At 36.6% G+C, this 23,806-nt stretch overlaps 3 protein-coding genes across 4 annotated transcripts in view; all 3 read right to left on the bottom strand.

Moving 5' to 3' along the window:
* Positions 1 to 605: 605 nt before the first annotated feature.
* On the bottom strand, positions 606 to 23,286 carry LOC109166326 (putative late blight resistance protein homolog R1A-4). The gene is made up of 3 exons (XM_019315290.1): positions 23,252 to 23,286; positions 1,063 to 3,628; positions 606 to 921 (listed from the first exon to the last, which is right to left on the bottom strand). Exons 2-3 carry the CDS (start codon positions 3,616 to 3,618, stop codon positions 907 to 909), a joined length of 2,571 nt encoding a protein of 856 aa, XP_019170835.1. The 5' UTR covers positions 3,619 to 3,628; positions 23,252 to 23,286; the 3' UTR covers positions 606 to 906.
* LOC109166123 (putative late blight resistance protein homolog R1A-10) overlaps positions 606 to 23,806 on the bottom strand; it is a 54,699-nt gene continuing 31,498 nt past the window's right edge. Inside the window, exon 5 of the mRNA XM_019315009.1 lies at positions 606 to 883. The gene's annotated coding sequence lies outside the window, so the exon portion shown is untranslated. The remainder of the gene's footprint in view (positions 884 to 23,806) is intronic.
* Positions 18,717 to 23,425, bottom strand: LOC109166324 (putative late blight resistance protein homolog R1B-17). 2 transcript variants are annotated; one of them, XR_002051633.1, is made up of 4 exons: positions 20,638 to 23,425; positions 20,305 to 20,363; positions 19,165 to 19,230; positions 18,717 to 18,850 (listed from the first exon to the last, which is right to left on the bottom strand). XR_002051633.1 is itself a non-coding variant. In XM_019315284.1 (3 exons), the coding sequence occupies exons 1-2, from the start codon at positions 23,203 to 23,205 to the stop codon at positions 20,319 to 20,321; spliced, it is 2,613 nt and encodes an 870-aa protein (XP_019170829.1). In that variant the 5' UTR covers positions 23,206 to 23,425; the 3' UTR covers positions 18,717 to 19,230; positions 20,305 to 20,318. The 2 variants fall into 2 exon arrangements, 1 of the variants encoding a protein (XP_019170829.1); XM_019315284.1 differs by having other exon boundaries at positions 18,717 to 19,230.

Below are 23,806 nucleotides of genomic sequence, written 5' to 3'. Positions count from 1 at the left end.
AGCATAACTATTGGACAAAACATATCTCAGAACAATTTTGTATGAATTAAGGTTACTTTTTGAGGAACCAAAAGATTAATTAAACTATTAACCCAAATTGTTGGATGGTGCAGTGGAGTTGGAACAAAACCCAAAGTCCAGTGGGCCTAGCGATTAATATGCCAATTGTTATACCATGGAGCAAGGTTTATATTGTATTGTGAACCTTGATATAAAATTTTGTACTTTTCTTTAATATATTTAGTTCCTACAATTAACAATTTTTGTACATATAAACAAAAACTTGATAATTGCTGACACATAATAATATGATAACTACAAGTACAAAAATTATCAACTACAAATAGAAAATGTGTCAAAGAAAATGTGTCAACTATAGATACAGAATCTGGATGTGTCAACTAATAATTTATAATTTACCCTAATATGCAGCAGAAAGTGAAAGAAACTCTGAAGTAGTCTTCACGAATGCAACAAATTCAAGCTCCAAATTTATTTAGATTCACTTTAAATCATTCAAATTAAGCATTTGAAATAATTTTTTTACATACATAATTAGTTTCAAAATCTCTAATAATTTAGAGTTTCATCACACTTATCCTGAATTACAAAACTCTTAGACAAATACTGAAAATATTTTCACACCCAAAAAATACAATATCCACAAAGTGCAAGAAAATATATAATCACAACTCAAAAGTACCATTCACCAGCCCAACAGTTTGAGACAGTTAGTACACAATTATCTAAGCAACGAGAATCGACTCTCATATGTGTACAACATGTTCCAAATCTGGATTATATTAGTTTCATAGTAATAGGCATCTTCCGCTCTTCTTTGCATTTGATTATTCAACTTTAGATATTCGATCTTCCCAGATATCTTCTATGTGTGTACATTGTGATTCAACTGATTTTGATCTATTTAAAAAAGAGAATGCAAAATGGAAAAAAGTGAAATGAGATGAGAATTGAAGGAGAAAACTGCAATAGATTTTGTAAAGAAAATTAGCATTATTATATTGAATAAAAAAATAAATGCAAAAATAAATAGCTTCAAACCTCAAAAATTCCATCTCTAGTTTCCCTTTTAGATCGTCGAATATCCTCCGCAGAAGTGACAACGGAAGGACAACACTGCTGCAACTCAATTGACTTCAAGGGATAAATACCTTTCATAATATGAGGAATTTTTTCCAAAGAACAACAAAATCTTAGGACTAAGTGCTCAAGATACCAAAATGAATATTGACCAGCTCTCCATTGCTTGAGCGTTTTATCTTCAAGAAGCAAGAATTCCAAATTACGAAATCCTCTTTCTTTTACTTCCCATACTTTTCCATGAAAGACATTTTTCAACTTGAGAACTTCAAGCCGAGGCAACATGCCAATTACCGTTAAATCCCTCTCCGAAAGGTTAATACCATTCAAGCTCAACTTCTTTAGTTGTGAAGGAAACACAGATGATTTTGGAAGGGTTACAACATGGCCTAACGAAATTGAAATCGTTAGCCTCTCAAGTCGTTCCAAACATTCAATATTATCCAAAATAATTGGATTGCTGCCAGATACAAAGATTTTCAAAATTTTAATGTTTGGAAACCTGCAATATACTCTTGTTCTGCAATGAGTTGGACACACCCAAGATAATGTTTGCATATTATCTTTATCCATGCTTGGAGGATCAATCACATAAGATTTATCAAGTTCAAGATGTTGTAACTGGGGTGACTCCCAAATTGTACAAGGCAAATGGAGAGGCGGAGGGGCTTCAAGTTTGGATTCTTTACTAGAAACAACAAGTGTCTGCAAGTTTCGATTGGTTGACACTACATACTCAAGACCCTCAAACCATTCAGATACAGATAGGTATCTCAAAAATATTAAATCCTGTAAGCATGTTGGCACTCTTTGAAGAAAAGAAGATGGAACAAAAGCCAAAACTCTAAGCAACTTGAAAGATACAAATATTTCTGCATCTTCTTGAAAGAAGAAAATGGAACGAGGATTGTTTGTTTTTAACAACACATAATAGTCAAATTTATGTGTGTAAAAACTTAACCAGCGGCATGAATTTGCAAACATGCTAAATGACCCTAGTGGAAGTTGCTGAGTATTTAAAGCACATAAAATTCCCTCTTTCTGAGCTTCTCTTACGCAAAAGCAATGGAAGGCACTATGCATTCTACAATTCTTAATTTTTCCACCAAAACTCCACTTGTCAATTAGAACAAGACTTCTATCAATAAGCTCTTTTAAATACTCATAAGCTTGATTTTCTAACCCCTTATTCTCCAAAGGCTCAATAAATCCCTCATCAATCCATAACCTAATAAGTAGTTTCACTTTGATTGCACTACGTTTTGGAAAAACTCCAAAATATAGAAAGCAAACTTTCAAATGTTGCGGCAGTTGATGATAAGTGAGGGTGAGTGCCCTTTTATCTAGAACTCCAAGCAACTCTATTTCCTTTTCAACCTTCTTCCATTCTTCTTGTATGTTGTCACACTTAGATAGACGCTTTGCAACTACAAGAATTGAGTGCGGCAATCCATCACATTTCTCTACAACTTGGCTCTTAATTTTTTCAAATTTAGGTGCCATATGTTGTTCCAAAAAAGGATTATTACAAAATAAATCCCAACTTTCTTCTTGATTTAGCAAAGGCATGTGATGGACATAGAAACTTGGGGGGCAATATTCCTCACCGAAATTCCTATTGCTATAAAAGTAATCACTCCTTAAATGCGTAGTGGTTTGCACTACACGACTTCCATTATCATCTTCATCAGGAAGACATCCTCTTATATCATACCAAGCTTGAGTGTTGCATAAGTTATCCAAAACAATTAGAAACCTCTTACCTCTCAAGAAGTTGTATACCTGCCTAGCTGCTACATCATCATCATCAGGAATGTTTGCCTCCTTTGTTAGTGTCCAAAGAAGGTCGTGTAGCATTTGGCTCTTGTTGTATTTCCCAGACATAGTAACCCAACCTCGTACATGGAAGTAGGATGTAAGGATTGGATCATTATAAACACTCGTAGCTAAAGTTGTTTTTCCTATACCGGTCATACCAAGAATTGTGATTACTTTGAACTCAAATGCCCAGTCATCATCCCGGACGAGTTTATCCACTATCTGCATATGATCACGGCGACGACCCACCATTGTGCCCCCCTCAAGCATCACCGGAGAATGTTTTATCCAAGGAATCATTGGTCCTTCACTTTCATTCTTCACTGCTTCTTTGCTTATGCTGCTGCTAAGTTTCAGCAACTCTGCTGCGTTTTCTGCCGCTTCTTGCAAGATCTGGAAGAGTTGCTGAGAAGCTTTTTGTTGGTCCTCTGCGTTCTTGGCCAGAAGAAAGTTGCTGAGTTGTATTTCGATGCGATCTTCGGCCTCCAGTGCAAAGTCTCTGATCTTCATCTCCAAATCTCTGGTTGCAGGGCCACCCCCAGATTTCTCTTGCACAGAAGCTTGCAAAGATGAAATCTTTTCAAACAAAGAATTGATTGATATGGATGCTTCATCATCAAGAGAAACCCTTGGATTATTGGGTTGCAGAAACTCCAACTTCATTGTTGCACTGAGAGAAGTCAAAGCAACAGAAGCCATCTCTCTCTCTTTCAAATTATTCCGATCTGCTTGTTTAGTTTTCTCAAGGAATGAGTGGGTGTGGCCACAACCCTCCAAACATTGCATAAAAAGATGAAGGTGGTCTGATCTTCTTGTTAAAATATTGTTTTAATTTCTCACTGATCTGTAAAACTTTGTCTCCACCAATGGTGCACATTGAAGTATTATTAATATATAAATAATGCCAACAACTTTTAAATTAACAAATATATATAATCACTGTCCAGGGCACCAATATCAATGTCCACCACCAGTAGTGGTCACATGGATCGAGTCTCGCCAGTAGTGTGGGAAGTTAGGGGACTCCTTGTGCACAATAAGTAAAAGTCCAGTCTCTGCTGAATTATCATATATAACTTACATCCTCTCAAATAATCTGTCGGATCGAGGCGTGAGGGGGCCTTTTGAAGTTGGAGATTCAATTTTTTGAAAACAATATTAGTCACCTATTGCCCGACTCCGACCACCGTCACCTCTACATAATGTTAATGTTATCAAGTCAAGGAACTGATTAATTTTAATTTATCTTTAAATATATTCTTTATACCTGAAAGGATTATTATAGGACAACCATACCTACCGGCAAATTATACTGTGCACTGCGGTCCACAATATATTATGGTCCAGGCATCAAATATGCACTGCAATTTCATTTCAACACAACGACAGTATCATTTTGATATAACTACAGTTTCACTGGAGAATACACACTCAAATATGTGAAATTGTTATTCATTTTCATTTTGTATACACTGTAGTTTCATTTCGACACAACTACAGTTTCATTTCAATTCAATTATAGTTTCATTTGATATAATATAATAAAAGTACTACGTTAGACAGTGTCAGTCTAGATAACTATAGTGTCTGTCGTTTTGAACCATGGTCGACAAAGCTTTGTGGACCGCGGTCTACAGTATAATTGCTTATACTTAACTTATGTGGCCTACTTTATGGGTCCACATAGTTTATGGGGGTAAAATGTGTATTTCTCAACCCTAGAAGTTTTTACGTATGCACTTTCTGACCTTCCATGTCAGAAGACTTTCCAACCCTCCGTGTCAGAAGACTTTTCGACCCTCCATGTCAGAAGACTTACTGACCATGCATCATTAATAGATACGATCCTAATTGAGTTCTTGGTTGTTAGAATCAATGACTAAATTGAGAAAAATCACTATAGTCAAAGGCCGAATTGAGTAAATTTGTTGTGTATTAATAGAGGAGAAGTTACCAAGTTATCCTAACATATGATTCAATCAGGTAAAATTATCGATGTTAAATATCCAATTAAATAAAAAAAAAACGTTTAAAACTAAATCAAAGAAAACCACTATAATCAGGTACTGAATTCGATATTAACTTAAAAGTTAAAATTGAGATTTCTCATAATTTGATTCTCATATACCAAACAATAAAATTTGAAACTAAAATTGTAATTCTTTTCCCTTAATTCTGTCCCGCTACCAATTAAATATGTATAGTATTTACATCATCACATTTTTCCTCATGGGGTCAGGAGTAAATTATTTGCTTTTTACATTAGAAGATGGTTTGCTTTTTACATCAAAGTCCAGTGGGCCTAGCAACTAATATATATGTAGCAGAAAACAAACCCATTATTAGGATGATAAATAAAACATACATTTTTAATTGTGTATATAAAATACATTATTTTGTATATTGTTAAATAATTTACTTTTAATATATTAAAAATGTACCTTTTTGTATTCATGGTCCACAAAAAAAATTTACCGAAATACAGAAACTCGGAACTAGTCTAAATGTATGAACCAAATTAAATTCAAGCTCCAAATTTGTTTAGATCAGATTATATTCACTGAATTGAATTATATTACAAGAGTTTTCATAAATATTTGAAATATTTTCACCCAAAAATAAGTGAAATATCTACAAAGTGCAAGATAACATATAATAAAAATTTAAAAGCACCATTCGTCAACCCAGAAAATTTCCTAAGTTTGATCCAAATCTGAATTAGTTTCTAAAAGTTGGGTAAAAGTGGTGATGAAATGATGTGTGTATGTGAGGGTGGGGTATTCTCACACCGGATAATTCGTCTCAAGTAGTGGACTAGAAATGTGTTGAATAGTAGGTAGGTAAGCACAAGAGTGTAGAGTGTTTAGAAGCTAATTCATGATAGTATATGTGATTCATGTGATAAGAGCAAAATAAAGAGAATGACAATACATTGTAATGAAAGATCAAGCAACAATTAACAATCAATAGTAAAACTAAGAGTTTTGAATAGGCCACTTAAGTGTAGATGATATATATAGTGTATCCTTGGTTAGAGCTCATGTAATGCATTAACAATAGAGATACTACTAGGTGCCAACGCCACTCTCGTTGTCGTTGGGCTATCAATTAGTGCATAGCTACATTCTCATGGCAACTTGGCTAATTGAGGCAATTGATCAAACATGTGGTATTACTGTCTTCTTCCAAATCCTTTTTCTCAAAGGTGAGTTGGATTAGTGAGAGCAATACTTTATCCATGTACCTTTTGGATAATTTGGCCAAAAACCTACAAGAGTCAATAAAAATCACCAAGTTCACAACTAGAGTCATCATCAAGTCATTACACTAGCTAATAGCTCAATTCAATCACATAACATCAATCACAAAAAAATGACTTAATCCAACCCCTAATTGAATCTAGCTAGCTACTCATGTTTAGAAATTGAAGTGAAAGCATTAATTGAAATAGAGAATATTGCACTCAGAATTGGAAGAAAGAAAATGCAAAAGTAACAAGAAAGACTTAGTTTTGGTGAAGAACAATGCAAGAGCAAATTTTGAAATTACAATTGGAATTGATTACAAGCTGAATTGATCTTACTCCATCAAATGTTAATTGATTACAAAAAGGAAATGTTTGAAGATGTTTTCTCTCCAAGAAAACTTTGGAGAGAGAATGAAAAATGAAAAGTCCTCCAGAAATAACCGTCTCTTAGTATTTACCTCAAAAATCACGTCAACTCAAAGTTTACTGGAGTGAGGTCACAGTGGGACTCACGGTCTCAATGATCAGATTTTGATCATTGTGACTCACGCTGAAACTCACGGTGTGAGTCTCACCGTGACCACCCACTCTGCACAACAGTTCTAGCTTCTAAGCCAATTATCACTTTGTAGATGTCAGAATTGAATTTTGTTGTCTTCATAAAAGTTGTAGCGCTTTGAAATAGCTTTCCAATGCCGTTGAAATCATTTAATTTGGACAATCCTACAATAAGATATGCTTAAAATATCGAGACATCGCCTGATAGAGATGATAGAGAAAAAGTAGAGCAGAATGGACTCATGTTGGCATTCACGGCGTGAGCCCTGATCTTCATTCCATATTTTCGTAATGCATACTCCTTTGTTCCTTTGGGTCTACGGGTCATGCCATGATACTTCCAACTCTGTCTTTTTCAGTCTCTTGACCTTTCATGACTTCCGAAAAGTGACTCTGTGCCAAGATGACTTCAAAACACATCAAATTGAGCTCCAAATTATATGATTTGCCTTCAAATAATCTAAATAACAGAAAGGAATCAAATAAGCACATAATTAGCATCTAATTAATATGAAATCACATAAGTTTGATATCAATTGTACAGATAAAAATACTAAGAATTAGCGCTTATCAATTTCAATTCATAGTAATCGTCATCTTCAGCTCTTCCTTAGCTTGAATTTAATTACTTGACTTGACATATTCTTCCCAGATCAGAAGATATAGACGACTCTTCATCTGTGTCTCATCGTGCACACTCTGCAGATTCATCATCTGAAGCTATAAACTCTTGTGTTTGTGTACACTCTGATTCATCATCTAAAGGTATAGACTCATCTATGTCTGTACATTGTGATTCATCATCATATTCAGGTCCCACGATTTTGATCTATATATATATGAAAAACAGATTGCAAAGAATGAAGAAAGTGAAATAAGATATATATTAATCAGGGAAGCAATAAGAATATATGAATGGAAGTAAGAATGAATCATGTTATACTACGCAGCTTAATTCTAACCTCAAAATTTTCATTTCCAAGCTCGCGTTTATATTCTAGAAAACTCTGTGCAGAAGCAATGAGGGCACGACAACACTGCTGCAACTCAATTGACTTTAAGAAAACAATATCTTCCATAACCATAGGGATTTCTTGCAAACAATAACAACATCTTAGGACTAAGTGCTTAAGACATGGGAACGATCCTGCACCGGCCCGCCATAGGTAGAGCGTTTTATGTTCAAGAAGTAAGAATTTTAATCGATCAAATCTTCCTTCACCTACTTTCCATATTTCCTCATGGAAGGCATTTTCCAGCTTGAGAACCTCAAGCTGAGGCAACATACCATTCACCATTAAATCCCTCTCTGAAAGGTTAGTACCATTCAACCTCAACTTCTTTAGTTGTGAAGGAAACATAAATGGTTTTGGAAGGGTTACAATGCAACCAACCCAAACTGAAATTGATAGTTTCTCAAGTCGTTCCAAATATTCAAGATTATCCAAAACAATGTGATTATTGCTGCCAAATACAAAAAATTTCAATTTTTTGATGTTTCGAAACCTGCAATACACTTCTTCTGTTCTACAATGAGTTGGACACACCCAAGATAATGCCTGCATATTATCTTTATCCATGCTTGGAGGATCAATTGTATAAGATTTGTCAAGTTCAAGATGCTGTAATTGCAGTGACTCCCAAATTGTACAAGCTGCAAATGGAGAGTAGGTGCTCCAAGTTGGGATTCTTTACCAGAAATAACTAGTGTCTGCAAGTTTCGATTAGTTGACACTACATAATCAAGACCCTCAAACCATTCTGACACATGTAGGTATCTCAAAAAAACTAATTCATGTAAGCGTGTTGGCACTCTTTGAAGAAATGAAGATGGAACGAAAGCCATAACTCTTAGCAACTTCAAAGATACAGATATATTTCATCGGCATCTTCATGGAAGAAGAAGAAAATGGAGCGAGGGCGGTTTGTTCTCAACAACACATAATAATTAAAACTATGTGTGTATAAACTTAACCAGTGGCATGAATTTGCAAACATGCTAAACGATCCTCGTGGAAGTTGCTGAGTATTTAAAGCACAAAAAATGCTCTCTTTTTGAGCTTCTCTCTCACAAAAGCTATACAAGGCACTATGCATCCTGCAAGTCTTAATTTTTCCATTAGTACTCCAAGTGTCAATTAAAATAAGACTTCTATCTATAAACTCTTGTAAATACTCATAAGCTTGATTTTCTAACTCCTTGCGCTCCAATTACTTAATAAATTCCTCAGCAATCCATAACCTAATAATAAGTAGTTTCACTTTGATTGCACTACGTTTTAGAAAGACTCCAAAATATAGAAAACAAACTTTCAAATGTTGCTGTAATTGATGGTAAGTGAAGGCGAGGGGTTTGCTATCTAGAACTCCAAGCAACACTATTTCCTTTTCAACCTTCTTCCATTCTTGTTGTATGTTGTCACACTTTGACAGACGTTTTGCAACAACAAGAATCGAGTGCGGCAATCCTTCACATTTCTCCACAACTTAGCTCCTAATGTTTTCAAATTTAGGAGCCATGTGTCACTCCAAAAAAGGGTTATTACAAAATAAATCCCAACTTTCTTCTTGATTTAGCAAAGTCATGTTATGGGTATAGCCATCGATGTAATCATGACTACAATTTGATGAGTAGTATATTTTCAAACAAATAATTCTCGGAGTACGAGTTATTGATCCACAGGGAAGTGGTTGTATCAAGCACTAGTTACTAACTTATTCATTAGAGCTAATCCTAACAATTACTTAGATGATTGGTTGGCATAAAATAAAATAAAACAGAGGTTCAGGATTTTGAAAACAATAAGAGAGAAGATGAGATTCATGGGATTCAAATATTTAATCACCTAGTGACAATTAACGTTTGTAATATTTAGTTTGGAATTAAGACTTGTATGGGAATGCAAAGTGGAACATAATTACTCTCGTAATTTCTACCCCTAGTTAATTGAATTTCCACTCCCGTGGCTTAAACACCCGATAAGATCGAAGATCAGCATTCAATTATTCCCAATTACTACCATCTCCCGATGCGCAACAATCTAGAATAAGATTCCCCCAATAAATTCTCCTTTCCCAAGGTCCAACCATTAGGTGCAATCGTGTGTGCCCTAATTTATGCCCAACTCCCATTGGTGACACAAACATGGCTATGAAGCCAGTAACTATGGTCATTAATTACAAACATCAAACAATATTATCACGATTGCAACACAAGTATTAAAACCAAATAATAATATATTAAAGAAACTGAGAGCTCAGACACATAGGTTCATAAACACTTTTACCCAAGAATCTCTAAAGAATTTAGCCAAGCATGGCTAAATTATACATAGCAAATATAAATAAAGAATTACAAATCATCAAAAGAGTACAAGAATTAACCAGACGATTTTCTCAAATCTCCCTAGTCTTCTTCTTGCTTTCCAAAACAACTTGTGGCTCTTGATTTCTCTCCTTCTTGTCTCCAAGAATCTCTGAATTCTAAACTATGAATTGTAAATTATCTATTCTAATTATTTACTCTAAACTAAACTACTTGTCTTCGTAGGGTTGAGGAAGGTGAGATTTTATAATAGGTACAAAGCTGGGGCAGAATTAGAATTTTCTATTTTAATTAGGAAATTGCCGTTTCAAAAATATTGCTGCTTCAATTTGAATTTGGAATGTTGCTGCCACTTCATTTTATTGCAACTTGCGCCATATATAATTATGGAATGCACCATTTCAATTTTAGAATGTCCCCTTTTATTTGGAAGATACATCTCTGCTTCCCTGCTTCATAAATTAGGAAATAATAAAGCCGCGCCTTCAGATTTCGTAATCCATTCAGCGTCTTCCTCGACGCGTCGAGCTGCATCGAGACCTCCTGGTCTCGACCGCAATATCTTTCTGGAAATTTTGGACGCCTCGAAGGCTCGACGCGTCGAGTGTACTGTGTAGGCGCCATTCGGTCCACTTTTGACTCCAATTTTGTCCTAGGACTTCCCCTGCTCATAACTTTGACCTACAATGGTTCAAAAACACTAACAAACACCGTAAAACATTCAAAACGAGTGTAAACCATAATTAAATAATAAAACAAGGGATTGTGCAATTAAAATACCAAAATCATGAATTCAAGCCTAATAAATATAAAATCAATACTAAAGATAAGCACAAATGTGATAACATCACCCCCTCACACTTAAGCATTTGCTTGTCCTCAAGCAAAACCAAGGAATAAAATCATAAGTCAAAACATACAAATTACTCATGCTTTCTCTTGCATAATCTTTCAAACCACCAACCAACTTGCTACAAAACAACAAGCTACAAGAATCAAATTAGTTTGGCACATAAGAGACCCGTTTCCAAGCCAATAACCAAGCACCAAGAATTTAAAGTATGTGAGGATCAAGTGTGCAACAAGTACTCAGTTGAGATTATGCAAGACACGGCTCATGAATGAGATCCCATAGGCTTGCCTTTCTTACTCCCCTAGATCAAATCTAAGAATGCATGTTAAGATCAACTAGGACTTTATTTAGTTTGTAATGGGGCTGCAGGTGATGGCTAACAAAGAAGTGGTATGGAAAAATTAATCGAAAAGAGAGCATGTCACAATTTATCTAAATTTTTCAAAATTTGGAAGAGATGAGATAATCATAATTTCAAGGAGCAAATTTCTTTTAAGAACTTAGCAACTTTTTGGTAAAGCGGGGATCCAAACTCAAAAACTTTCAATCTTTCTTTCTTCTTTTCTTTTCTATTTTTTTTTCGATTATTTTCTTTGGATTTCTTTTGAATACTGCAAGACAATTTTAATCCAATTTTTCAATTCCTTCACACTTGAACATTTGTAATATCAGCTGCTTTTTGGCACAACTCCATAAAACTCTTCTTACAGAAATAATAAAGATAAAAGTTTCATTCTCTCAAAGGGTGGAAAGGAAATATTTGGCCAAGGGCTAATGGTTATAATAATGGGGGTAAATCAAAGAAAAACAATCACAATGAAGGGATAAGTGCTTAGCACTTATTTAAACAAACAAAAGGCACAATGGGGACACAAAGGATAAAAATATATAGGGACAGGTTTAAAGGCTATGGCTAAACAAAAATGGTCTAAATCACTTCAAAACATGCAAAACTTAAACACCACTTAGGGAGTAATGAGGCAAGTTCTAGCAAAACACCCATGACCGGAATCTCACATAAGCTTTCACTAGCAATGCATAACACACAAGATCAAGAATTAATCCAATTATTAAGTGGTTAACAAAGATATTGGCAAGGGAATAGATCAATTATGTGTTACACCTCAAATCATCCAACACAAATTGAGATGCAGCAAGCACCACTAAAACAAACCACAAACCAACAAGAGAGAGTAATTGCAATTGTATGCTAAGACAAGCAACTTATTCACCAAAAATAACATATGAGTCATTCAAGCAAAAGCAAAAAATTTTTAAAATTTTTAAAAATATCCCCAAATGGCTCCTCCCCCACACTTTAAAAATTTGCATCGTCCCTGATGCAAAATAAAAGAAAAGGAGAACAAGAGAAAAGAGAAAACTAAGAAGCAATAAAATAATCACGAATTAGAAAGCAATAAAACGAAACTAGAAAGCAATAAATAAATAGGGAAAGTAATAAAATATAGCATGAGGTGCCTCCCATGAAGTGCTAAATTTAACGTCGTTAGCTCGACGTTACCTCTCTAGCCATCATGTGAATGGAGAAGAAAAATCCCCTTCTTTCCATCAACTTTCTCTTCCAAGTATTTCTTCAAGTGATGTCCATTTATAAACTCTCTTGTTCAACAAGTAATGAGAGTCTCGGATCATCCACATGAACCAGCAAGTATTGGGAATCATTGGATATATAGATAGGCAAATGTGTGCCATCATCCTTAAGAACTCCAATGCCTCCCAAATTCAAAATTTCTCTAAAGTTCTCTCCAAGGGAAGTGTTCTTCATTGGTGAGACATCATCATTCAAATCATGTACTCCATCAAAAACTTCCTCATATAACGGGAAACTCTCCACGTGTTCCTTGCCATCATTACCTTGCAACACTACATTTTCCTCCCAACTTGGTGTCTCCATCTCAATGCATTCATCAAATATTTCTTCACCGTCATCTCTAAGATCCTCATCATCCTTTTTATTTCTCTCAACCTCATGACCTTCATTTGGCAAGAACAACTCTTCTAGAACCTCTCCATTAAATGAATCTTAAAGTGGCTCTTGAATTAGCAAATCTTTCGTTCGAGCAATCATGTGATCCATTTGAGCTATCATGCGATCCATTCCAGCTTGTCGCTCCATATATTTCGAGCATAATTGCATTAACTTGGTCTCTATGGACCTCATCTCAATTGTTTGGTCAAGTGGTTGGCAATCTTGTTGAAACTCTTGGTATAGAGACTCTTGAGCTCGCCCTTGATACTTGTAATTGGGATCCATGATAAAGCAATTTTCCGCCTCATGAGGTCCACCACATATCATGCACCATGAGGGTTGTGGAATAGGAGGTGTGCATCTTTGATAAGTAGCTTGACTCATGTTGGCACAAAATCCTTGAGTAGGTTGTTGAGGGATATGGTTGGTGGGGTTGAGCATGTAACAATTTTCCACAAAGTGATTCCCACCACAAAATGAGCACCATTTGGGTTGTGATGTTTGATATGAACTTTCTTCAAAATATTCTTGACTTGAGTTGGTGAAATTTGAGAAAGGAAATTGTTGTTCCATTCCTCCATATTCTCGATTCATATTCCAACTCATCTCATAACCTTGAGAAGGAGGGTAAAACGGTGGCATGGTTCCTTGGAATTCATATCCATCCATAAACTAAATCACACTCAAAACAAAGAACTTGTTATGGGTTAGCAAAACCCAATAAAATAAAAAATAAAAATGGACTAGTATCCTAGAATAAAGATTTCACTAATGTTAATACTAGAAACGCCACCTCCCCAGCAACGGCGCCAATTTGAAGCGTAGTATATTTGCAAACAAATAATTCTCGGAGTACGAGTTATCGATCCACAGGGAAGTGGTTGTATCAAGCACTAGTTACTAACTTATTCATTAGACTAATCCTAACAATTCCTTAGATGATTGATTGGCATAAAATAAAATAAAACAGAGGTTCAGGATTTTGAAAACAATAAGAGAGAAGATGAGATTCATGGGATTCAAGTATTTAATCACCTAGTGCCAATTAACGTTTGTAATATTTAATTTGGAATTAAGACTTGTATGGGAATGCAAAGTGGAACATAATTACTCTCGTAATTTCTACCCCTAGTGAATTAAATTTCCACTCCCGTGGCTTAAACACCTGATAAGATCGAAGATCAGCATTCAATTATTCCCAATTACTACCATCTCTCGATGCGCAACAATCTAGAATAAGATTCCCTAAATAAATTCCCATTTCCCAAGGTCCAACCATTATGTGCAATCGTGTGTGCCCTAATTTATGCCCCAACTCCCATTGGTGACACAAACATGGCTATGAAGCCAGTAACTATGGTCATTAATTACAAGTATCAAACAATATTATCACGATTGCAACACAAGTATTAAATCCAAATAATAATATATTAAAGAAACTGAGAGCTCAGGCACATAGGTTCATAAACACTTTTACCCAAGAATCTCTAAAGAATTTAGCCAAGCATGGCTAAATTATACCTAGCAAATATAAATAAAGAATTACAAATCATCAAAAGAGTACAAGAATTAACCAGACGATTTTCTCAAATCTTCCTAGTCTTCTTCTTGCTTTCCAAGACAACTTGTGGCTCTTGATTTCTCCCCTTCTTGTCTCCAAGAATCTCTGAATTCTAAACTATGAATTGTAAATTATTTATTCTAATTATTTACTCTAAACTAAACTACTTGTCTTCGTAGGGTTGAGGAAGGTGGCATTTTATAGTAGGTACAAAGCTGGGACAGAATTGGAATTTTCTATTTTAATTCGGAAATTGCCGTCTCAAAAATATTGCTGCTTCAATTTGAATTTGGAATGTTGCTGCCATTTCATTTTATTGGAACTTGCGCCATATATAATTATGGAATGCACCATTTCAATTTTAGAATGTCCCCTTTTATTTGGAAGATACATCGCTGCTTGCCTGCTTCATAAATTAGGAAATAATAAAGCCGCGCCTTAAGATTTCGTAATCCATTCAGCGTCTTTCTCGTCCGCAATATCTTTCTGGAAATTTTGGAGGCTCGACGCGTCGAGTGTACTGTGTAGGCGCCATTCTGTCCACTTTTGACTCCAATTTTGTCCTAGGACTTCCCTTGCTCATAACTTTGACCTACAATGGTTCAAAAACACTAACAAACACCGTATAACATTCAAAACGAGTATAAACCATAATTAAATAATAAAACAAGGGATTGTGCAATTAAAATACCAAAATCATGAATTCAAGCCTAATAAATATAATTAAATCAATACTATAGATAAGCACAAATGTGATAGCATCACTATCCCTCCTTAAATGTGTAGTGGTTATCACTATGCTATATCCCTTATTACATCGAGGGAGACATTTTCCTATATCATCCCAAGCTTGATTGTTACGTAAGTTATTGTTGAGTTTGTCTCATATATGGATTAGGAATATGGGTTTGTCTCATACTAGGAGTATGAGTGAAACGGGTAGACCCCGTGTACAGGGATTAGATGCCTATAAATATATTGGTTGTATCCCTAAGGGGTTGTGTCACCACTATCACCATCACTATGAATAAGAGTATTGTTTCACTCCCGTGGATGTAGGCACTTTGCCGAACTACGTAAATCTTGTCTTCTTTATCTTTTATGTCATTATTATTATTTCTTGTTCTTGTTAATCTCAACAAGCTGGTATCAGAGCATAGTTGAGATAGCTAGTTCAAGTACAAAATTCGAGGTATCAAAATTTGATGGTATAGGAAATTTTGGGTTATGGCGGTCTAGGGTAAATGATTTGTTGGCATATTAGGGCCTTCTGAAAACCTTGAGGGCGGAAAATCCAGCAAATCTGGAAGAGGCTGATCGGAAGGAGTTGAAGAAGCAGGAAGCTACGGACGTGGTATATGTTGATGACTCTTATTATAGTGAAGGTGATGTTCTAGCGGTAACTAGTAACAAGTTCGAACATTGTTTGGACTTGTTGGGCATTTCTAGATGCTAGATGAGAAGGTGGTGAGGGGCGTTGTGGTATTGGGCAGCGCGGATACCAGGAGGGGTCGCAGACCTGGTATGGGCCAGTATGACACTGGTATGGGTCGAGCTTGGCATGAGTTACGGCTGGTATGGGTTGGGCTTGTCATGAGATATGGACCTGGTATGGGCCGGGCTTGGCATGAGTCACGGCTGGTATGGGCGGACACTTCAGGACGAAGCAGTTCGTGAACATGCACGGGGAAACGTTTGATGTTGCGTGGTGCATGTTGCTGACCAGTGGCAATTGCTGGTTAGTGGAGCATTGGGCAAGGCACACGGGTTTAGTGTGACTTTGCAGGGGCGCTGTTGTGTTGGGGCAGCGTGGATACCAGGAGGGGACATGGACCTGGTATGAGCCGGATGCAGGAGGTCAGCTAAATGAGACAGTTAACATGAGTCGTGGCGGTATAACAGGTCGACGGCTGAGGGGCGAATGGCTTGGAACAAAGCAATTCATGTACATGCACTGGGTAACGTTTGATGCTGCGTATGCATGTGGCTGGCTAGTTGGGATGAGCATGGTTGTTCCTACCCATGTGTATATGTGAGATAAGTCTTTTTCTCCTAAGGGGCATAATTGTGAAGGTGGAGATGGTGAGATAAGTCTTTTCTCCTAAAGGACATATTTGCCAAGGTGGAGATTTGTTGAGTTATCTTTTTATCCTAAAGTGCATATTCGCCAAGGTGGAGATAATCTTTTCTCCTAAATGGCATATATGTGAAGGTGGAGATGGTGAGATAAGTCTTTTCTCCTAAAGAGCATATTCGTCAAGGTGGAGATTTGTTGAGTTATATTTTCTCCTAAAGAGCATATTCGCCAAGGTGGAGATTGTTGAGTTTGTCTCATATATGGATTAGGAATATGAGTTTGTCTCATACTAGGAGTAGGCCGGAGTGAAACGGGTAGACCCCGTGTACAGGGATTAGATGCCTATAAATATATTGGTTGTATCCCTAAGGGGTTGTGTCACCACTATCACCATCACTATGAATAAGAGTATTGTTTCACTCCCGTGGATGTAGGCACTTTGTCGAACCACGTAAATCTTGCCTTCTTTATCTTTTATGCCATTATTATTGTTTCTTGTTCTTGTTAATTTCAACAGTTATCCAAAACAATTAGATACCTCTTATCTGTCAAGAAGTTGCAAGCTGCATCATCGTCATTATGAATGTTTGCCTTCTTTAATTTGTTAGTGTCTAAAGAAGGTCATGTAGCGTTTGGGTCTTGTTGTATTCCCTGGATATAGTAACCCAACCTCGTACATGAAGTGGGATGTAACCTTTCAGCAACTCTGCTGCGCTTTCTGCTGCTTCTCCCAAAGTTTGTTTGTTTGTATGTAGAATTTATTGCAGTTATAAACTATATTATTCAAATGAGAATGTGTACTTTTTTTAAAAAGCAAAAATAACTTTTATTAATGGCGAATAACCCAGTGGGTAGCAAAACCCCTTAAATCATACACGAGAGCCAATTTGGCCTTGACTGGCAAAGCAATAAAAGAGCAAAAGACCGCGGGAGAGTTGGCGACAAGACCTTCCGCCGCAAGGGCATCGGCTACCTGGTTAGCTTTCCGATACACATGCCTTAACGCGGAGCCCCATAACGAGAGGTAGGAGCGAATGTAGAGAACCCCTTCTTTAATTTTCCGCGGGATCCTTGCCACCGGAGTGGAGGCCATACGAGCTAGATCAAGAGAATCTAATTCAATGTCGGAGGGCCGCAAAGCCATAGCATCACACCATTGAAGAGCTCTTGCAAAGCTAGAGCTTTGGCCTCAAGAGCTGAAGTGACTTCCAAACGAAAGTATAGCCCAGCTATTAACAGACCCCGAGAGTCCCTGAGGCAAGCCCAGCCTGCAGCGCCCATCTGATGAGAATATGGCGTTCGAATTGAGCTTTAGTATGCCAGTTGGTGGCGCTAACCACTTGACCTAGATCGTTGTCCTTCGTGGCGGAGCAGTAAATCTAGCTACCAAACATTCAGAGAGGAGGCAATTCCCAAACGCACCCGTACGGCTAGGAGGATTAGCGAGGGAGATGAGAAAGGATTCACGCTTGATTCTTTTAATAACACCGTACCCGAAGAGGAGAATGCAGGACCATTGTTGATGCAATCGTTGTACGTAACCCATAAGAACCAAAGCACTAAGCAAGGCATTCGCAGAACCTGGAGTGGAAAGGAGCCACCATGCATGGCAGGCAGCACGGATGGAATGAACATTGTTCAGATTCAGTCCAGAGATCCTGTTGAAATGAGTCCAGACATCTTGAATGGCGTTGCATTGAAGAAGGCAATGTTCTAGGCTTGCACTTGTGGCAACACAGAATGGGCAAAAGGATGGCATGAAGAAACCATCGCTTGATGACATCCGGGAAAGGTAGAAGTCTCCTCAGCAGCTTCCACATGAAAACAGAAATTTTAGATCGAATATTATTCCTCCCCCAAATACTGACTGATGATAAACTATGCCCCTCCCTCGGCCGTAGAGAGTCATATGTCGAGGAGAAGGTGAAATTTCCGTATGGAGATGGGGTCCAAACAATAGTTTCAGAGATGACAGAGATAGTTATCTTCAACAAAGGCCATACACTTTAAAAAGTTGTGCTTCTTTTATACAGAGATATGTACGTGAGTGTGCTTGTTTTATACTTTAAAAAGTTGGTAATACATAGAAAATTCTTTATGCCATACACTTTCCTCTCTTTGAACTAATTCTTGTATTTGTCAACATATTCTTTTGGTATATGAACATGGACAAAAGTTCTTTAAAGTAAAACAACATACATGTTATATGATAACCAATAATAATATATTAAATCCAACAACATAATGGCAGAACATGGACATATCAACCCTCCTAAGATAGCCAACAATCATATATCACACATCACACGAGGCACATAGGCTGCCATAAAGAAACTAAAGTTAGTACGGGACACATACTCCCATCAAAATTTGACACACAAGCCACCCAGTCACAAAATCTAAAGAATAAAAACATGGCACACAGGTTGAAAGTAAGAACATGACACGTATGCCCAAAAGAATATGGCACGCAGACCCAAAAGAACACAAGCCTCAACATAATTAACTAGCAACCAATCACAGCAACATGCACCCCACGGGATTAGCTACTATTGGCCAGCAACAAGCCTTGTCAGACCAACGGATTTGATGAATTTCTACCCAAATCACCGTTGTCAAGGTGAAACTTCTTACCGCAAACACCAACGTTGAGGCATGACTTGTTCAAAGAAAAGTCCAGCACCGACGTTGAAGCATGACCTGTTCAAAGAAAGCCCACAAGGGCCAGACCAAGAAAGCGCCCAAGCCAAACATACCTCAGAAAGCCAAAAGAAATTGAAAGAAGCATACAAAGAAGAAAAAACATGCACACCTCAAATAAATAAAAACTAAACTAATAATCAGAAGGTAAAGAATGAAAGAATAAATGAATGAAAGTAGAAAAATACACAAAAGAAAGGCAGGCACCCTTGTATTTTCTACCCCACTTGGAAACCACATAAATAATACTATTAAACAAAAAATAAATTTAAAATTAATCACAAAATCTTAAAGACAATAAGTCTAAAGAAAAGAGTTGGTTTGACTAATTAATACTCCCTCCATCCCATTTTGTTTGTTTGGTTCGGATAACAAGGATTGACTGAAGTTATTTTTAATTTCATTTTTCATAATATTAAGTTTAGTATGAGTATATTAAATTTATATATTTAAAAACTATATTAAAGTACTATTAAACACAAAAAATTAAATTTAGAAAATAATTAAAAATTACTAAAGAAAATAAGAAATGAAGAAACAGTTGGTTTAATCAATGAATATAATGATAAACATGGTAAGAAAAATGTAAGAGATGGAGTGGTAAATATAGGACATATAAGTGAGAGATATGGTATTATTTTTAGAAACAATGTTAAACAAGCCTCCTAAGTTGAGCTTTTTATGCTTTTTCATGTACTTGTAATAGGAGTCTTAAACGGTCCAGGTCATCTCTGTGTAGTCCCCTAGGATTCAAGCTACATACGGACTTGAAGTGTGTTAAAAAGAAAATGCTACGAAAGACAGAGGGATTGAACATACCATAAAATTCAAGATTTCGATATATTGATAATCAAAAGCTATAATCTTCGATCTTCATTCATACAAATTAAAATTTGTTTAAATAGAAGATTACATACAGAAAACAGGCCAGGGGACTACAAAGTAATAAAAACATATATGCAATGAGAAAGGACAGATAACATGCATAAAGATGGAGGGTGCAAGTATTAATTGAGAATATATATTATATATAGTTGGCAACCAAATTTTGTCATTCAATTCTAGCATCAATACCTTAGCTTAGCTTGTCATTCATTATCTGAAGGTCTAGACTCTTCTCCAATGATTTTGAGCTATATGAAAAAGAGAATGCAAAATGAGATGAGATCGATCAGAGGGAGAAGATTGCAATATAATAGATTTTGTAAAGAAAATTATTAGCATTATATTGAATAGAAAAATAAATGCATATAACTAATATAAGAATGAAATGAGATGAGAATTGAAGGAAGGAGAAATAGCAGCAGAAAGATGATAAGATTTTGTAAGCATTGAATAGAAAAATAAATGGAAATGTAAGAATGAATCATGTTGTACTGTACTGTACTGTACTAGCTAGCTTCTCACCTCAAAAAATTCGGATCCACACTCATTGCGTTGATATTCTTGAATACACTTTGCAGAAGTGATAACTGACGGACCACACCGCTGCAACTCAATTGACTTCAAGGTCAACATATTTTCCATATCCTCAGGGATATTCTTCAAACAATAACAACGTCTTAAGACTAAGTGCTCAAGACATGAGAAGGAGTCATAACCAAAGTTCGTCCATTGCTCAAGCATTTTACTTTCAAGAAGCAAGAATTTTAATTCACAAAATCCTTCTTCTACTTTCCACACTTTTCCATGAAAGGCATTTTCCAATTTGAGAACCTCAAGCTGAGGCAACATTTCAATTGCCTTTAAATCCCTCTCTGAAAGGTTAGTACCGTTCAACCTCAACTTCTTTAGTTGTGAAGGAAACATAAATGGCTCTGGAAGGATTACAACGCAACCAAACGAAACTGAGATTGATAGTCTCTCAAGACGTTCCAAACATTCAAGATTATCCAAAATAATAGGATTATTACTGCTAAATACAAAAACTTTTAATTTTTCAATGTTTGGAAACCTGCAATATACTCCTGCTCTACAATGAGGTGAACACACCCAAGATAATGTCCGCATATTATCTTTATCCATGCTTGGAGGATCAATCACATAAGATTTGTCAAATTCAAGATGTTGTAATTGTGGTGAATTCCAAATTGTTGAAGGCAAATGGATAGTAGGTGTTCCAACTTGGGATTCTTTATTAGAAACAATAAGTGTTTGCAAGTTTTGATTGGTTGACACTACATAATCAAGACCCTCAAACCATTCTGTAACATATAGGTATCTCAAAAAAACTAAATCCTGTAAGCGTGCTGGCATTCTTTGAAGAAATGAAGATGGAACAAAAGCCAAAACTCTTAGCAACTTGAAAGATACATATATTTCATCAGCATTATCTTTTTGAAAGAAGAAAATGGAGCGAGGGTTGTTTGTTCTTAACAACACATAATAGTCAAATTTATGTGTGTATAAGCTTAACCAGCGGCATGAATTTTCAAACATGCCAAATGACCCTCGTGGAAGTTGCAGAGTATTTAACGCGCAAAAAATGCCATCTTTCTGAGCTTCTCTTACGCAAAAGCTATGTAAGGCACTATGCATCCTACAACTCTTAATTTTTCCAGAAGAACTCGGAGTGTCGATTAAAATAAGACTTCTATCAATAAGCTCTTGTAAATACTCATAAGCCTGATTTTCTAACCCCTTGTGCTCCAATGGCTTCACAAATCCCTCGACAGTCCATAATCTAATAAGTTGTTTGACTTTGATTGCACTGCGTTTTGGGAAGACTCCAAAATATAGAAAACAGACTTTTAAGTGCTGTGGCAATTGATTGTAAGTGTGGGTTAGTGCCCTCCTATCTAGAACTCCAAGTAACTCTATTTCCTTTTGCACCTTCTTCCATTCTTGTCTTATGTTGTCACACTTAGATAACCGTTTTGCAACTACAAGAATTGAGTATGGCAATCCTTCGCATATCTCTACAACTTGACTCCTAATTTCTTGAAATTTAGGTGGTGCCATATGTTTTTTCAGTTTCAGAAAAGGGTTATTACAAAATAAAGCCCAACTTTCTTCTGAATTTAGCAAAGTCATGTGATGAATATTGCTATTTGAGTAAGTATAATCATTACCCATCCTTAAAAGATGCGTAGTGGTTATCACTATGCGACTTCCTTTTCTATCATCAGGTAAACAATGCCGGATATCATACCAAGCTTGATTGTTCCGTAAGTTATCCAAAACAATTAGATATCTCTTACCTTTCAAGCATTTGTATACCTGCTCAGCTGCTAGATCATCATCATCAGGAATGATTCCCTTTTCAATTTCATCATCTACCTCTGGTAGTAGTGTCCAAAGAAGGGTGTGTAGCAGTTGTCTCACGTTATTGTATTCCCCAGGCATAGAAACCCATCTTCGTACATCGAAACGCGAAGCAACATCTGGATCTTGATAGACACTACTAATTAAAGTTGTTTTCCCAATGCCGGCCATTCCAACAATTGAGACCACTTTTCGGTTCATAGAGCCCCAGAAGAGTTCGTGCATTATCAGCTCACGATCACGGCGACGACCGACCATAACATTGCTCTTCTCCGAAGCCGAATCATGTTTTAACCAAGGAATCAGTGCTCCTTCACTTTCATTCACCACTTGTTCGTCATCGATTTCCTTGCTTTTTTCCAGCAACTCCGATGCGTTTTCTGCTTCTTCTCGCAAGGTTCGATGGAGTTGCTGTGCAGCTTCTCGTTGATCCTCTCCGTTGTTGGCCAGAAGAAAGTTGCTGAGTTGTATTTCGATGCGGTCTTCGGCATCCAGTGCAAAGTCTCTCATCTGTATCTCCAGATTTCTGATTGCAGTGCCACCCCGTGCCCCGGATTTCTCCTGCACAAAACCTTGCAAAGATGAAACCTTTTCATACAAAGATTCCATTGATATAAACCCTCCATCATCAAGAGGAACCCTGCTTGGATTTGGTTGCAGAAACTCTAGCTCAATTGTTGCCATCAGAGAAGTCAAAGCAACACAAGCCATCTCGATAGTTCTCTCTTTCAATTCAAAGTATTCAGATAACAAGTTTCTCTCTCTCTCTCTCTCAAATTATTGAGATCTACTTGTTTAGTTTTCTCAATGAATGAGTATTGAGTGGGTGAGGCCACAACTCTCCAAACATTGCATATAAAAGAAGATGAAGGTGGTCTGATCTTCTTGTTAAAAAATTGTTTTAATTTCTCTCTCATCTGTAAAACTTTGTCTCCACCGGCCAATGCTGCAAATTGATGTATTATTAATATATAAATAATAAATAATGATGCCAACAACTTTTAAATTAACAAATATATATAATCACTGTCCAGGGCACCAATATGAATGTCCATGCCACCACCTTGCATAATTTAAGTAATCACCATTGCTCACATGACAGTTTAGTTGGTCATAGAGAAGAAGTTTGTGAACAATGACTCGTGATCGAGTCTCACCAACAATAATGTGGGCTCCTTATACGCAGTAAGCAAAGATCTAGCCCTCTATGTTTAGCTGAGTTACCATGATTTACATCCTCCTAGATGCTCTGTCGCGTCGGGGCGTGGAGGACCCTTAGGGTTGGAGACTCAACCTTTGGGAAACTCTGTAC

The sequence above is a fragment of the Ipomoea nil genome, unplaced genomic scaffold (genome assembly GCF_001879475.1).
Source record: "Ipomoea nil cultivar Tokyo-kokei standard unplaced genomic scaffold, Asagao_1.1 scaffold3087, whole genome shotgun sequence".
NCBI classification, from domain to species: Eukaryota; Viridiplantae; Streptophyta; class Magnoliopsida; order Solanales; family Convolvulaceae; genus Ipomoea; species Ipomoea nil.
Note: the sequence above shows the minus strand (reverse complement) of the source record. Positions and strands in the feature narration are given on the sequence as shown.